This window comes from Podospora pseudoanserina, chromosome 4, assembly GCF_035222485.1.
Source record: "Podospora pseudoanserina strain CBS 124.78 chromosome 4, whole genome shotgun sequence".
In the NCBI taxonomy this organism is placed as follows: domain Eukaryota; kingdom Fungi; phylum Ascomycota; class Sordariomycetes; order Sordariales; family Podosporaceae; genus Podospora; species Podospora pseudoanserina.
In genome coordinates, this window is record NC_085923.1 from 2,980,458 (window position 1) to 2,994,385 (window position 13,928).

A 13,928-nucleotide genomic window follows, 5' to 3' on the forward strand; every position below is an offset into this window, starting at 1 on the left:
CTTCATCTTGATTCAATGGATCCTCGTTACAGTTGACTTCCACGGCTTTCTTCCATTTAATGCTTTTGACAACACAAATTGTCCACAAGCTATAACTAGACGTTCAAAACTTACAAAGTCCCTCAATAGAATCAGGGCAATATTCATATCCTCAAAACCATTGCTTCCAACCATGACGCATTATTCTTCAGGTAAAGTAATTCCATTGATTAATCCTAACTAACATCAAATATCAAATAAACATGCACTCCAAAACTCCATAGCAATGTCCTCCCAGCATGAACATCGGCTTGAAAACCAACAAAAGACATGAAAACGCCCCGTTCATCACTCATTTGTTCCCCACAACCTCCTCAATCTGCTTCTTGTACCTCTCCCTAACCGCCCGCCTGTTGACCTTTTGCGTCGCCGTCACAAGACCCTACACCTCATCATTAGCCATCCGTTCTCTTTTCATACTCTGTCGAAAGGAAAAAACTCACATTATTCGGCGTCCACTCATCATCCACAACCACAACCCCCGCCACCGTCTCCATAGAGCTCAACCCATTCTTCCTCGCCACCCCCTGCAAGCTCTTGAGCACCGCATCCCTCACCTTCTTGTCGCGGTGCATATCCGCCTCACCAACCCCCAACTCCTTCGCCTTCTCCGCCAGCGCCTTGTCATTCGCCAGCACAACCGCAATCGGCCTCGGGCTCCCGCTGTCCCCATGCACCATGATGTTCTGCACATACGCGGCACCCCTATACACCGCCTCGAGCTTCTCCAGCGCAATGTACTCCCCTCCCTGCAGCTTGACCAGGTTTTTCAACCGGTCAATCACCCTCACATGTCCATCCGGGTCAAACTGCCCGATATCTCCCGTCCTAAACCACCCATCCTCTGTGACAGCCTTGGCGGTTTCCTCCGGGTTCTCAAAATACTCCTTGAGAACCGGCTTCCCCCTAAGCAAGATCTCTCCCTGGGGCGGATTGGTAGGGTGATCAACCACATAATCCAGCTCGGGCAAGCTCACAAGCTTCATCTCCACCGCAGCAGGAACAGGCCCGATCGCCTCCGTCGTCCACTGCAACGGGCACCCAAGTGCTCCATTCCCGCACGTCTCGGTGAGACCATACCCATTCATCATCGGCGCCACAACCAAACTCATAAACTTTTGCGTACCGGTGGCTATCCCACTCGCTCCATTGACGATGAATCTCAGTCTGCCTCCTGTCATAACCCGGACTTGGTCAAAGACGAGCTTGTCCAAAATGCCCTGACCAGGTAGCCCAGTCCTGACCATCAAGTCCTTGAGCGCATACGCCCCCCAAAACAGGTTCTTCATGATAGCCCCACCACTGTTGACCTTTCCTTCTACTCCCTTCCGGACGGTCTCCCAGATTTGGGGGACGCCAACCATGACCGTCGGTCGGAAAGCTCTCATGTCTCCGTAGCAGTTCCTCATGCTTTGATCGGACAGCGTCCGTGGGCTGCCGTACCCCAGAGTAGCCCCAACAAATATGGCAAGATTCTCCAACACCAACTCAAAGATATGCGCCAGAGGGAGATAAGCAAGAACATACTCCTTTTGTGAGACACTCTCCTCCATGACAGAAAACAACCCCGCCACCGCAGCAACAAACCCCCCATGACTAACCGGTACTCCCTTTGGTGGTCCGGTGCTGCCAGAGGTGTACATGATGCAGTAGACCTCTTCCGGATCCTTTGGCGGGTTCCCCTCGACGGGGTTATCCTGCCCCAGCTGCCGCAGTTCCTCAAAGCTCAATACCTTGAGATTTGGATGGGCAGATTTGAAAGAGTCAATCTCAGAGTCGGGGACTGGTTGGTGCGAGTTGTTGTTGTAGATCAAGAATTTAATCTGATCACCAGCTGCTTCGAGCGGTTTCTTCGCTGTCTTGAGAAGGTGAGGGTCGATGAAGATAGCAGAGGCTTTTGACTGCAGCAGTGAGTGCTCTACTCCCGACGGGCCCAAGGTGTCGTACGCGGTGACGATGGTGAGTGATTGGGAGGAGCAGGCGTGGGAGAGAGTTAGCCATTCGGGACTATTTTCACTGTTAATACCTTCCAGTATCATGTTATTACGGAGTGAACCTACCTGGTGGCAGCAAAAATATGCACCCTCTCCTTCTCCTTTAAACCCAGCTTCACCAACCCTGCTCCCACCTCGAGAGCTTGCTTAAAATACTCCCCGTAGGTCAAATACCCATAGTCGCTCAGCTCGAAAAAGGTCCATTCCTTGTCCACCAGCTCCTCTTTTCCGTCGATCACTTTGGGAATTTTCTTGTTCTCTTTGTGGACTTTGATGAGCTTTCTGCTACCGATGGCCGGTTCGTCTGGGTAGAGCTTTGCCGAGCGCTTCAACAGGTCGAAGGTAGTATTAACATCCGGGGCGGGGCGCTCAAGGAGGCCATCGCGGGCTTTGGGATGACGACGGGGGATGGTCTCGTTGGGAACTTGAGGGTGGTTTGGCACCGGGATTGTGTAAGGCGGGTGTTGGACCTTCCTGAGGGGGATCGGGGAGGTGTTGTAGGAGGTGGGCATTTTGAGTTGTTACCCTGTGTAGGGAGAGGTACAGGGTGAGATGTAATAGGTTCGCAGGTAGGCGAAGAAGGCAGACAGCGGTCGTCTGAACTGCGTCGTGTAACCGGCAAGCTGTCAAACTTGCGAGTCGAAGCTTGTCAGAGCTAGTTTGCTCCAAGTCGGTCGAAAACACCTCTGCAAGTCCGTTGGTTAACTAGCCAAACTGGCGGAATCCGGAGAACCTAAAAGCTCGTTTCTTGTCCTTACCAAACGCCCCAATCTCCAAAGCTTGTGATATCGATACCTCGGCTTTCAATAAAGTTGACTTGTGTAAGTCGGCCAAACTGTGGCTTGCATATACGGCGAGGCTGCTTTTGGTAGCGTGACCTGGGGGGCCGTGTAAGACAAGCGGCTTGTATTGGACGGTTGGTTACGTTCGTCAAAAAAAGTATGGTATGCCAAGGAGGCGTTTTGAATTTTGTTGAGAAGGAGCACAAGTGAAGCTTTTAGGATGTGTCAAAGAAAAGAAGCTGCCGGGTTGAGATGCCTCGGTTCAGGGTCATGGGAGCAGTTTCAACTCGGGGAGCTGGCTGTTTTGAGGTGTCCAGCGCAAGCGAGCTCGTCTCCATTTTTATTGTTTCAATGCCTTGATCGGTTGTTTTCCACAGGGTCGTACACAATGACCTCAACGATTTTTGAGCCGCGCGCTCCTTCTATATAAAGGCCCCAAGCAGCTGAGGTGGGTGATGACGGCACATGACAGGCCACACAGGGGGGGTCCCCCACTGTGTCGGAACTTGCCTTGCCAAGGTGCGCTAGAACCCCACCTGGTCCAAGCTCCCCATGTCCACAGATGACGTCGGTCGAGTTCAGCCGCGCGGTTCTCGGGTTGAACCGTTTCTGATGTTGACTGAAGGTATTCCCAGCATACTATGCAAAAAGCTTTTCTCGATCTAATAACCTTCATGGGAAAGGTTTTGCCTGGTGAAGAATGCTGAAATGACCCTGATTGCTTCAGCCCTATGAGCACGCCAATGTGGGGTGTAAGGAACAGGGTTGAACGATGTCCCCACCACACGATGTCATCGATTGTTTGCTGGGAAAGGTTCATGAGGTTGCAGTTTACATCAGGTCAGCTGGAAAGTCTCATTCACCGAATAGATAAGAGAAGCACTCATAGAACAGATGAAAGAGAAGGATAATCAGGGTGGTATCTATTTTCTGCCGAGATGCCGGTAAAGTAAAGGGGCGCACTGTTAAGGATTTCGAACATCAGGCCATTTGAAGTCCTGCGATATACCTCATTCCTCTGTCGACCAGGTGGAGAATTTCATAAGGATCCAGGTGCAGTCTGGCCCTCAATCAGCTCCATGGTTTTGTGGTATAAGATGCGAAAATTATTTGTACATGGGAGCCGTACATCGTACTTCACCCCAAAAGAAGCCCACTCATTCTTCGACGCTTTCCAACTCCTCATCAGTGCTGGCTACCTCCTCTTGGGCCTCATGCCATTCCTCCGCGGTGTCAGTCTCCTCGTTTGTCTCATTGTCGTAAAACAAAACCGCCTCGCCGCCATACTTTTTCACAAGCAACTCGTCAAATTGCTTGTAAAGCCTCTGAATAGTCCTCTTGATCTGGCTTGTCATCAAAGCTAGGCCAATATCTCCAAGGTGAAGTCCGCATATCCACCTGACAAACATCCACTCGTTTCTTCGATCGCTTCAGTTGCAGCATCCCACATCTGATCCTTGATTTGAAGAACCACGACCCGATAAGTTTCATATGGCCAATCCCACCCCATTGCGCTCATATATTCCATCAGAGGCTTCAAGCATTTCGTTGCCGCATCGCCATCCCTCCGAGCCAGTGCCTCCATTACTTCCTCCAAAAACCCGAGCTCCTTTTGCAGGCACCTGTCTCTCACCTCACTGTACAACAGTGCAAACTCATGAGCTTCGACTACTGAGGGCCGCCGCTACCCCGTATCGGAAAGCTCAGAGTCGGTGGACGTCATGCAATCTCGAAGGCAATGCCACGCGGTTCAGGATTGGTTCCCCACCCCAAGAACCCAGCTGACTTCCACGCTCTGGCTTCGTAAGTACTGTAGTGTACAGGCATTGGAATAGACAGCGGCGATGTGGAGGATGTTCCCCTGTTTGTATACTACATCCAGTCGAGCCCCAGCTTCAACCAAAAGTCGCAGACATGTGAGGTTGCCTTGTCGCAGAGCCACGAGTGCAGCTGTCCTCCCAGAATCATCACGAGCTTCGAGATCCACTCCAAAGCGGCCCTGAGAAAGAAAGGCCAAGACCAAGCTGAGACTCCGTGCTTCGACTTGAGGATTCCCAGCTAATATTATTAGAGGCGAGCATATGTGAAGATCCCTTGTCAAGGCATTCACCAGCCAAGGATGCTGCAGCACCGTAATCTTAAGAATCTCTTCTCGTCTATCCCAATCGTGGCGGACTATACTTACAAATAAATAGTGAATGGCAAGAAAACCTCCGTTGTTGTAATTACCAACATCGCAGTTTGCATCGAGGAGGATCCCCACGCATTCTTTGCACAAAACAAGCATAGCTTTATGCAGTGCAGTATTGCCGCTAATTTCGTTGATGTAATTGATGTTTGCCCCATGGCAGATCAAAGCTTTCATAGCGACATGTGCGTGTGCACCTACCGCTGTGTCCAAAGGCGTTAAGCCACAAGAGTCTGGCATGTTGATAGCATCCTGGTGCGCTATTATAAGAGAATGAACGTCGTCAGTAGTGTGGATTGCATTGTGTAATGGCGGCCATGAAACAACATCATCTGTTTCTCCCGACAGAATCATGATTTCTTCGAACAGTGCTTCACGGGTGGAGGTAATACGTGTGGAAGTAGAATCTGTCGCGGGAGGATAGAAGCCACCGCTTCGAACAAGATGAATTACTTTTATGCTGGATCTTTGCATGCATTAGTTACCAAAACAAAACAACGGTACGTATTGCGAGGTGAAGCATAAGGTAGGGATGGCAACCGAAAGGAGGTTCATCGCTCACTTTGGAAGTCCGGCAGTTGGAAAAAGTCGTTCCCAGTAATTTACCAAGGTTTGCAATTCTAGATCTCCCAAAAAGATCAACGCCACCTAGAATTAAGTAACGCAGTGGTTAACAGCATTCCGATGTAGAGTAACATCACAAAAAGGCACTCACATTCATCATAGGCTCGCCAAACTTAGGCACATGGTCACTTGGGTGATATAGAGCACCAGCTTCTGAGTGTATTTCAAGTCGCTGGGAGTCCATTTCCCCATACAAGAAATCCACAAGTTCCCCATAATAAGGAGCTTGGCGTGAAATTAAAAGATGTAAGTGTGCACCATAGACGCCCATGCTCCCAATTGACATTCTGAAGCCACGATAATAGTGATAAAGCCATGAAAGAAAGTTGCACTCAAAGCTTGTTGACGAACGTGAAGGTTGACAGCCCGGGCGATCGCATTTCCATGGTTTTTTAATGGCGCTGATGTCGTACTTGAGCATGAAAGAACCGATAGCTGACCTTAGCTATGAGGAAGACCGCGCCTGCTTCCTCGAGGTATGACATCTGCAACTGCAATCCCGTGTGCATTGGCCAGCAGCCCTCAACAAGACAGTTATCAGGCCATTCTGACCACACCCCTCCGGGAGGCTTTGTGACGTGGGTGTATGAACTAATATCTCGGTAGATGCGGAGTCTGCATCGCCATTTGCTGACGCTTCTGGGACGATAGTTGGGTTTGAAGCGTGGCTCTGTAACAGCTTTGCTATCCCGGAATGATTATGAATGGTCACTGCCCGTATTTCGAGCATGATCTCATGGTGTTGTTTCCTGGCAGCTTCAAAATCAGTTTCGCTGAAAGGATAGTAGTAATGAGAGCCTGGAAAATGCTCACTCAGGTTCCTCCATCGATATATTCAAAGCGGCAAGTTGAAGTTGTAGGTGAATAGTTTGGTCACGCTCACAGAGATGTGTCACCTTTTTCTTTTTCCACATCCATTTCGCATGCTTGACATCTGTCCCACCAAAGCAGCTGTCGTGGAGGCTTTGGAGATCGGAGACCAGGACTTGAAGCTCCAGAGTTGCTTTTTTCAGGTCTGAAAAATCATCGGAAGTTGCGGACCAGGTCCCGTTCTCTGATTGACCTGAGCTTGGACCTGGAGACGAGGAATCTGCGTCGAATCTCTTTAATAGTCTTTCAATCTTTGCGAGGATCACCCGTAATTTTTCCAGCTAACACCTGGTTAGGACGAGCGTTCTTCATAGTGGGTGTCAAATGATGATGGCCATACCTCATTCAGCAGAAACGCAAGTTCACCCTAGCTTCTGTAATAGCACGCAATGCCAGGTGGCTTGCATGCATGGGCTCCTGCTCTTCCAATCGGACAGGTGCAAAAATGCAGATCGGGCTGATTTTCTTTACCTCGAGAAGTTATCCAGGTAGTCGATATGCTCCCAGTTTGTACCACATCACGATATACCTGTGCATGGTGCTTGTTATTAAAGATAATCAAGTGACTATCTACCTAGCCAGCCCCGCGACTTCCATTCGACCTCCCCAGATCTCGATCATAACAGCCCTTCAACAATAATCACGAGTCCAGTAGCCTGCAAACAAAATAGAATCAAGGACAAAGGCTACTAGGAACAGAGATAGGAAAAGCTAGGACCAGAGGGAGAGAGGTTACGAATGCAGATTGGAAAGGCCAGGACTCTTAAGACTTGGAGAGCGAGGACCAAAAACAGGTAAAACTGAATTACAAGAGATGACTTATAATCTCATCATAAACTCATCCATCACCACTTAATCATTTCCCCACAAATAAGCAAAGATTTCCATGTCCAGCAAATTATCACCCCATACCCTTCCCTGATGAGTCGATCCGCATCTCCTCATCCTGCTTTACATCACCCTTCACTCCTGACAAATAATGCTCTTCATCTTCTCAATAGTATCCCACCCAACCTCTTCTATCCACAACACCTTCATAGACCAACCTCCGATTTCAGGATTGTTGATCTTGTTCCGCCCACCAGCCTGAGACGCCCCCTTGGGCGCTTTAGAGATGCGGCAGATACACCGGCACAGCTTTCTCTCACGCTCGACCTCATTTTGTTGCGAGAATTGCGACGGAGGTGGCCCAGCCGAAAGGAAGATGCTACTCAGTTTATCAAGAACCCCGTCGGGCCTCCAATTCTCCAACACACCCCAGACATGGGGCTTCAAATCTTTCCACAGGTCCATGAACAGAAAGTGCTGCGTTCGAGACGAGTTGTCATGTTTGATGACATTGAAGAGTGGAATCTGAGTGGCAGAGGGTCGGTTTCGGTGTGAGTAGTTCACTCGCGCGTAGAGCTCGTACACGACATCTCGGTCTTGGGATGAATTCCGAACGTTCTCCGCGATGAGATGCCCGAGGCGGAAGCAAGTGCGTGAAACGGTGTTATTTGAGAGTCCGCACACGGGAGATTTGTCCCGAAGTGTCGATGGGAAGGGCGGTCGATTGAATGGCCGAACCACAAGCTGGTGAGATGGAGCCAACTCAGGTTTCTGCGAATGAGTTGACAAAATTTCAGGTACTGGCTGAGATTTAGGCGGGTCAACGGAATGGGACCTGGCTTGTGAGGCTAGTTGGTCCACGATCGGGCTCCAATCAATATCTGAGTCCATGAGGTCCTCATCCTCTTCTGGCCCCTCTGCAGGCTTGCCGTGAGAAGACCTTTTAAGGTCCGGATCGTACGTCCCCACAGACGAGATGCTGCTCATATCTCGTAGCACGCTGGTCGGTGGTGATTGGCGTGATGGTCGGTCGATCGAGTCTGCCAACTTCACCAAATCCTCTTCATCGAGCGACGCCACCGAGTAGCTTTCGTCTTCGCCCTCAACTTTCGGCATGTTGGAAAAAGACATAAGATTGACAGCGACACCTCGAGGGTCAAACATGTTGCAATCTGCGTAGGGTAGTTCCTGGGTTTCCTGGTTGCGTTGGGGCCCGTTGTGGTTGGCAGGACCATCCTCCTGTTTGTTGCCATTCTCGCTATGTCCCCATGTTCGAGTTGAGTCTGGAAGAGAACACAAACTCATAGTGTGCCTTGCGCTAGGAAGCACACCATTGACGTCTGTTTGGAGAGTTGCCCCAGGTGTTGCGGGATGACATTGTTGAAGGTAGGTCTCATCGATGAACTGGTCCAACTTGGAGACCGTCGCTGCCAACGACCCGGGGTTTGCGGCATCCACATCGTCTGTGGTCGAAAAGGACCACAAGTTGACGGTGGATGAGGCATTGGCTAGCTCACTCGTTGGCTTAGGCGTCGGATAGGCGACGGCGACGGAGGCATTCTTTGGGTAATTCTGTGCAGACAAATGGGCAGGGAGATCAACATAGCTTAGCCGTGCTTTCTTCGCGGGCCGCCGGAGCCCGAGCTCTTCGTGATCATCTTGAGAGTCTTCGGACAGGTCGTAGGGGTCCTTCGATTCCGAACCCAACTCTTCTGGGCGAAACAGGCCTCCGTTCTGGTGCGAGACCGAAGTCTGGGCATGTCTTGACTTCGGTAGCCTTTGCAATGTCAGTTAGTGGAGTTAAAGAAGCGTGGGAATGGTGGACACGACTCACGTTTTGGTGACCTTCCCAGCCAGCTGAGACTGCCGTTGCTCCATCGTCACCAGCCTCTGTCCCGGTGTACACTGCTTTAAGAAAGTGCGTGTATTCTGTCGACGCAGGTTTGTGACAAAGGCCAAGAGAGCCAGCTGTGACAGACCTCAGAGACACCCGAAAAGTATTCCTCAAGAAAGTGAAATTTGGTCTCCGCCATTCTCCCACACATTTTCTCTTCAGATTTGTGCGATTCGTGGGGTGGTCTTGCCTTTGCGTGTAAGTCATTCCTTCCTATCTTGTCCAACTCCCCCCTGGCAAGGCCCCTGAGACGACTAGACAGCTGGCTGGCAGCTGCAGCCGCCTAACAGCTGACTGTGCTTGGCAGGCGCAACCAGGAGCTGTTGAATGGCCCAAGCTTCGGCGCCATTGACGATGATCACCGAGGAGTTGCGGGGCAGTTGCCATGATGCGAGTTTCCCGGGAATGTGACACCTTTGCCTGCTGCAGCCACTTGAGACGGCTTTTTCGTCTGTTGATGGCCAACTTTCCACCGTGTCATATCCAATGTATTGTGAGCGTACAATATTCGCGTCAACCTCTTCTCCTCCAGGTGTTCTGAACGTTGTGTGAGGGGGCTTAGCACTTCACTGCCCTCAAGCTACCCCGCCATCTCCAGTGTTATCTTATCGCGCAACAACCACAAGGTGCGCCCAAGCCGGCCTTGACAGGACGCTTGCGCATGCCCGGAGCCTCATTATCGTCTCGCCGAAACTTTGCTATTTACGTCGCTTGAAGGGATTTTTCATCTTTTGCTTCTTTCTGAAGGCCATCTAATACCGTTTCTAAACCTCGGTTAGCATCTCGATGAGGTGACATCTCAGCAGGGTGTGTTCTGTCTCCCTGAGTGAAGTGATGTGAAACAACTCAACATGTGAAAGCAATAGCTGACTGATGTGCTAGTGATCCGGCACACATAAACTACTCTCCACCATCATGTTCTCCCAAAAGAAACCCTACACGGCTGTCACCGTCACCATCGAACATTTGACGAGTGAGGCGATACCGGAAAATGATCTCAGTGGAATCCCAGAACTCGTCGAAGTCATCAACCTCCAGGATTCAGGTCCTTCAGAAGCCGCACGCGCCATCAGAAAGAAGCTCAAGTACGGAAATCTCCACCGGCAACTCCGCGCCCTCACCCTACTGGACGGTCTCATTCAGAATGCCGGCCCCCGCTTCCAGCGAAGCTTTGCTGACGAGGCTCTGCTTGAGCGTTTGCGGTTTTGCGGTAAGGCTCAGCTGTCTGACCCGGAGGTGAGGAAGAAGTGTACAGAGCTCTTCCGCAGCTGGGCCGTCCAATACAAGGGCGTCCGCGGACTGGAACAGATTGCTACTCTTCACAACGAGCTTCCTAAGAGAAAGCAGGTAGTGACTCAGGAGAGGTCCAAGGTGATCAAGGAAACATCAAACCCCTTTGGGGATGATGACGATGAACTCAGAAGCCCACCGGCGGCAGGTCCATCCCAGTCTGGACCTCGCCATGGCCTTGAAACAAGGTCAGCCGGTACCGTTCAATCTTTTAGCCATACTTCCAAGGACGACAAGAAAAAGAAGGATAAGAAGGGCAAGAGACGCCAGCCGTTCAATCTCGAGGCTGAAAAGGAGCAGATGAAGGCCCATATCGCCGAAGCCTCCATTGCCTCGATCAATCTTACCAACACACTGCAGACCATCAACCGAGAAAAGGAGCGCATCTCGGAAAATCAGGCGGCGGTGCAGCGGTTTGAGGCTTGTAAGAGTCTTCGCAGGAAGATTCTGCGTTATGTGAGTCCACTGATACATCCAGTTTCGCCAGATTATTGTCTAACAGCAGTCTAGATCCATTATGTGGAATCCGAGGAATGGCTCGGCAGCCTTCTATACGCAAACGACACGCTCGTCACGGCACTCATGACGTTTGAGCAGCTTGACCGCTCCATTGATGCGGACAGTGATTCTGACGATGAACTTGCCGAGCAAGCGCACCTGTACCGAAGTATGTACTTTTTCTCCATTGCAATGGTCTGATTCAAATGCTAACCCATTCTTTAGTGGCGACAGAAAAGGCAAAAGGCAAAGAGCCAGGTTCGCCATCGAGGCCCAGATCTCCAGTTGCCGGTATGGCTAGTCTCAACATTACGTCTCCTGCTCGACCATCAGCTCCACCACGGCCATCCGCACCCAAACCGTCTATTCAACGCCGCGTTGAGCCGTCCGATGATGAAGACTCGGAGGAAGAGGAAGATGACAACCCGTTTGCTGACCGGAATGCCGTCCTTAAGGCGGAGTGAGCATGAGGATTGGTGACGGGGAAGTCATGGCTGGTAGGGTGAGCGATCTTGGAAGACTTGTTTGAAGCGGATTACTATCATTTGGGTACTTTTATCTCAAGGGCAAACCTTTGGCAAGAAAGGTCGTCACCCCAGCTTCGTGACATATCCCTTCCTTGTTGGGTGACTGATCTTGGTGAAGAATGGACATTATGGCCTTAGCATTGCAGCCCCTGATATGGTATTCCTGACTGTTGCGGAGTTACTAATGCTCACTTGATCTTGCGCCGATATCGCTCCCTTTTGAGATTTGTTATGTAGGACAAAGGCTGATATATGGAAGATGGGCTACACAAAACAGGACTTCCATCCAAGTAAACACAAGTTATATATTTTAGCATGACACAGGCTTGCCTCAAGGGCTCGCTTTGCTTATGTCGTTGTACTCTTTCGTTACTATTTCAGTGGTTTTTGGAAGAATATCAGTGCAAATGGCTACTACCATGAACCAACATCATGAGCCTCTACTGGTGTACATGATATCAACGTGGGGTGATGCCCCCGTACACAACCACGTTACGATGTGTACCTCGTGACGAATATTTGTGTAAAATCTCATAAAGTAGTATTCGTGCCATGGGAAAGCAGAAGCTATAAGGGGAGTCCAACAACAACAACAACAACAACAACAACCCCGCTTCTTGGCAGGAGAAGTTCTTGAAAGGTGTTTTTGTGTGATGGTGATACTATGGGTGGGTATCTATCTGCTGTGGATACGCACTTGATGTCGTGTGCTTGTCATTTTGGAGGGATTGGGGACACGAAAATCTGGGAACGGTAGACCGGGAGGGGATATGGTGGATGTGTGACGATGGTTCTTTCGATGTTGAGAGAGGGGAGAGTGTGTTTGATGGATCAGAATACCTATCTAGCTGGTGTTTGTCTCGAGGAGAAAACAGATGCCTGCCGGGGAGTGGCTGTGGAATGGGTAAACAAAAAGGGGGGGTGGTGATGAGCTGTTTGTTCCACTGGAAAGGGGTAAACTAGTTTGTGATGGTCATGGGTGGGGGACAAGACTTTTGGGGAACAGGATGGGGAATAAATGATAGGAGTGACTTGATCTTTGTTGCTGCAGAGCAAAAGAAAAGTGCAGTATGCAGTGGAGACGTGGTAAAATGCACGACATTTGGGGGAGATGACTGCTTGCATTTGCTGTAGGGTCTGGGTGATGTCCACGTCAATGGGGGTCCAGACCTTGGGGTTTGAGTCTGAAGTCATGCCCTCGAGTTGAGAGCATCTCGACTCCCTTGGCGGGTTTGTCAGGTGAAACCGACAATGGGAACAAGCACTGGGGGTGAGACATTAGGGTCCAATCTGATAGGGAAGAATGTGACTACCATTTTTTAGGGCGGTCATTGTCTTTTTTCCCACGATATGCGGGAACAAACAAGTTTGATGGTGGTGGTGGTGGTGGTGAAGGTTGTTCATGTCATGCTGATGGGGTGCCACCCGGGTCCAAGGCTTTCGTAATGGTACCTTTCCCGAAGTCACTGTTGGTGTTGCTGGAGTTTACTGATGGTGGGCAGGATAAAATGAGATAAATTCTATGGGAATTATTTTGCTTGGAGATAACGGTGAGGAGTTGTCAGGTGGTGGGAATACTGACGATAGCTACCCCGCGCAAAACGGAAGCTTTCGATCTGTAACACCCCAAGCCACTCAGCCCAACAAGAGTGAGGCGGTGCTGGATGCTCAGCCATACTTTAGTTTCCTGGGGAAGTGATGGACGAGCTGAAATGGTCTGCAAGTGGCCAAAATTAGATAGCTGGACTTTGCCTTTGCCAGACATTATTGAAGACACCAAAGATATCTCAGGACACCCATAGTCAATGCCATCATTCTTCTTCAGAATACTCTCAGCAACCTCTTCATCATGTGTGTCGCCGTATATGCAACGACATGTAAGCACCTCGTTGTGGCTTCCGGCGCTGCTCCGATAGGTAGCAAGACCGGCCACGAGAAGCTCTTTGTCATCAACGGTGACGTTCCAAATCTTGATCGCAAAGTCACACTTGAAAATTAACGGCAAATTAAATGATAGACTGGAAATAAATACTGGAATAAAATGATTTATCCCGCGGTGGACTCACAACTGACTTCTAGAAGCATATTGATAGGACGATTTAACCATCACATGGACGCGCTTCGCCGTCCCGTTTATCCCTCCTCCGTCCCGCCCTTCCCCAAGAGCTTGACGCCCCCCCGCACTCGGCCCCAAAAGCTCTACTTTCGGGATAAGTTGGTGTGTGGCCGACAGCCCCTCGGGCCATGGTACCTTGAAAAAATGCTGGTCATCTGGTTGCCAACTCATCAACTCTTTTACCAGGTGAGTCGCAGCCCCGTCCCTCATCCATCCATCCATCCATCCATCCATGATATCAAGCCATCCTATGGAAATGGAGTTCCAATTCCATTCCG

The 13,928-nt window shown here is 50.3% G+C and overlaps 3 protein-coding genes across 3 annotated transcripts; 1 reads left to right on the forward strand and 2 right to left on the reverse strand.

Moving 5' to 3' along the window:
• Nucleotides 1–185: 185 nt before the first annotated feature.
• FAA4_2 (long-chain fatty acid-CoA ligase) lies at nucleotides 186–3,203 on the reverse strand. The gene is made up of 3 exons (XM_062946943.1): nucleotides 2,100–3,203; nucleotides 483–2,046; nucleotides 186–421 (listed from the first exon to the last, which is right to left on the reverse strand). The coding sequence occupies exons 1-3, from the start codon at nucleotides 2,543–2,545 to the stop codon at nucleotides 332–334; spliced, it is 2,100 nt and encodes a 699-aa protein (XP_062800777.1). The 5' UTR covers nucleotides 2,546–3,203; the 3' UTR covers nucleotides 186–331.
• Nucleotides 3,204–7,207: 4,004 nt separating this feature from the next.
• QC764_406520 (uncharacterized protein) lies at nucleotides 7,208–9,631 on the reverse strand. Its single transcript, XM_062946942.1, has 2 exons — nucleotides 9,160–9,631; nucleotides 7,208–9,102 (listed from the first exon to the last, which is right to left on the reverse strand). Exons 1-2 carry the CDS (start codon nucleotides 9,201–9,203, stop codon nucleotides 7,461–7,463), a joined length of 1,686 nt encoding a protein of 561 aa, XP_062800778.1. The 5' UTR covers nucleotides 9,204–9,631; the 3' UTR covers nucleotides 7,208–7,460.
• Nucleotides 9,604–11,962, forward strand: QC764_406510 (uncharacterized protein). The gene is made up of 3 exons (XM_062946941.1): nucleotides 9,604–10,965; nucleotides 11,020–11,176; nucleotides 11,233–11,962. The coding sequence occupies exons 1-3, from the start codon at nucleotides 10,135–10,137 to the stop codon at nucleotides 11,469–11,471; spliced, it is 1,227 nt and encodes a 408-aa protein (XP_062800779.1). The 5' UTR covers nucleotides 9,604–10,134; the 3' UTR covers nucleotides 11,472–11,962.
• Nucleotides 11,963–13,928: the final 1,966 nt, after the last annotated feature.

Coding starts and splice junctions, on each gene's coding strand:
- QC764_406510 (XM_062946941.1), top strand. CDS start 10,135: ATGTTCTCCCAAAAGAAACCCTACACGGCTGTCACCGTCACCATCGAA. Junction 10,966..11,019: donor GCAGGAAGATTCTGCGTTAT/GTGAGTCCACTG, acceptor ACAGCAGTCTAG/ATCCATTATGTGGAATCCGA. Junction 11,177..11,232: donor GCAAGCGCACCTGTACCGAA/GTATGTACTTTT, acceptor CCCATTCTTTAG/TGGCGACAGAAAAGGCAAAA.
- FAA4_2 (XM_062946943.1), bottom strand. CDS start 2,545: ATGCCCACCTCCTACAACACCTCCCCGATCCCCCTCAGGAAGGTCCAA. Junction 2,047..2,099: donor CATATTTTTGCTGCCACCAG/GTAGGTTCACTC, acceptor CAGTGAAAATAG/TCCCGAATGGCTAACTCTCT. Junction 422..482: donor ATGAGTGGACGCCGAATAAT/GTGAGTTTTTTC, acceptor GATGAGGTGTAG/GGTCTTGTGACGGCGACGCA.
- QC764_406520 (XM_062946942.1), bottom strand. CDS start 9,203: ATGGAGCAACGGCAGTCTCAGCTGGCTGGGAAGGTCACCAAAAC. Junction 9,103..9,159: donor GCTGGGAAGGTCACCAAAAC/GTGAGTCGTGTC, acceptor GACATTGCAAAG/GCTACCGAAGTCAAGACATG.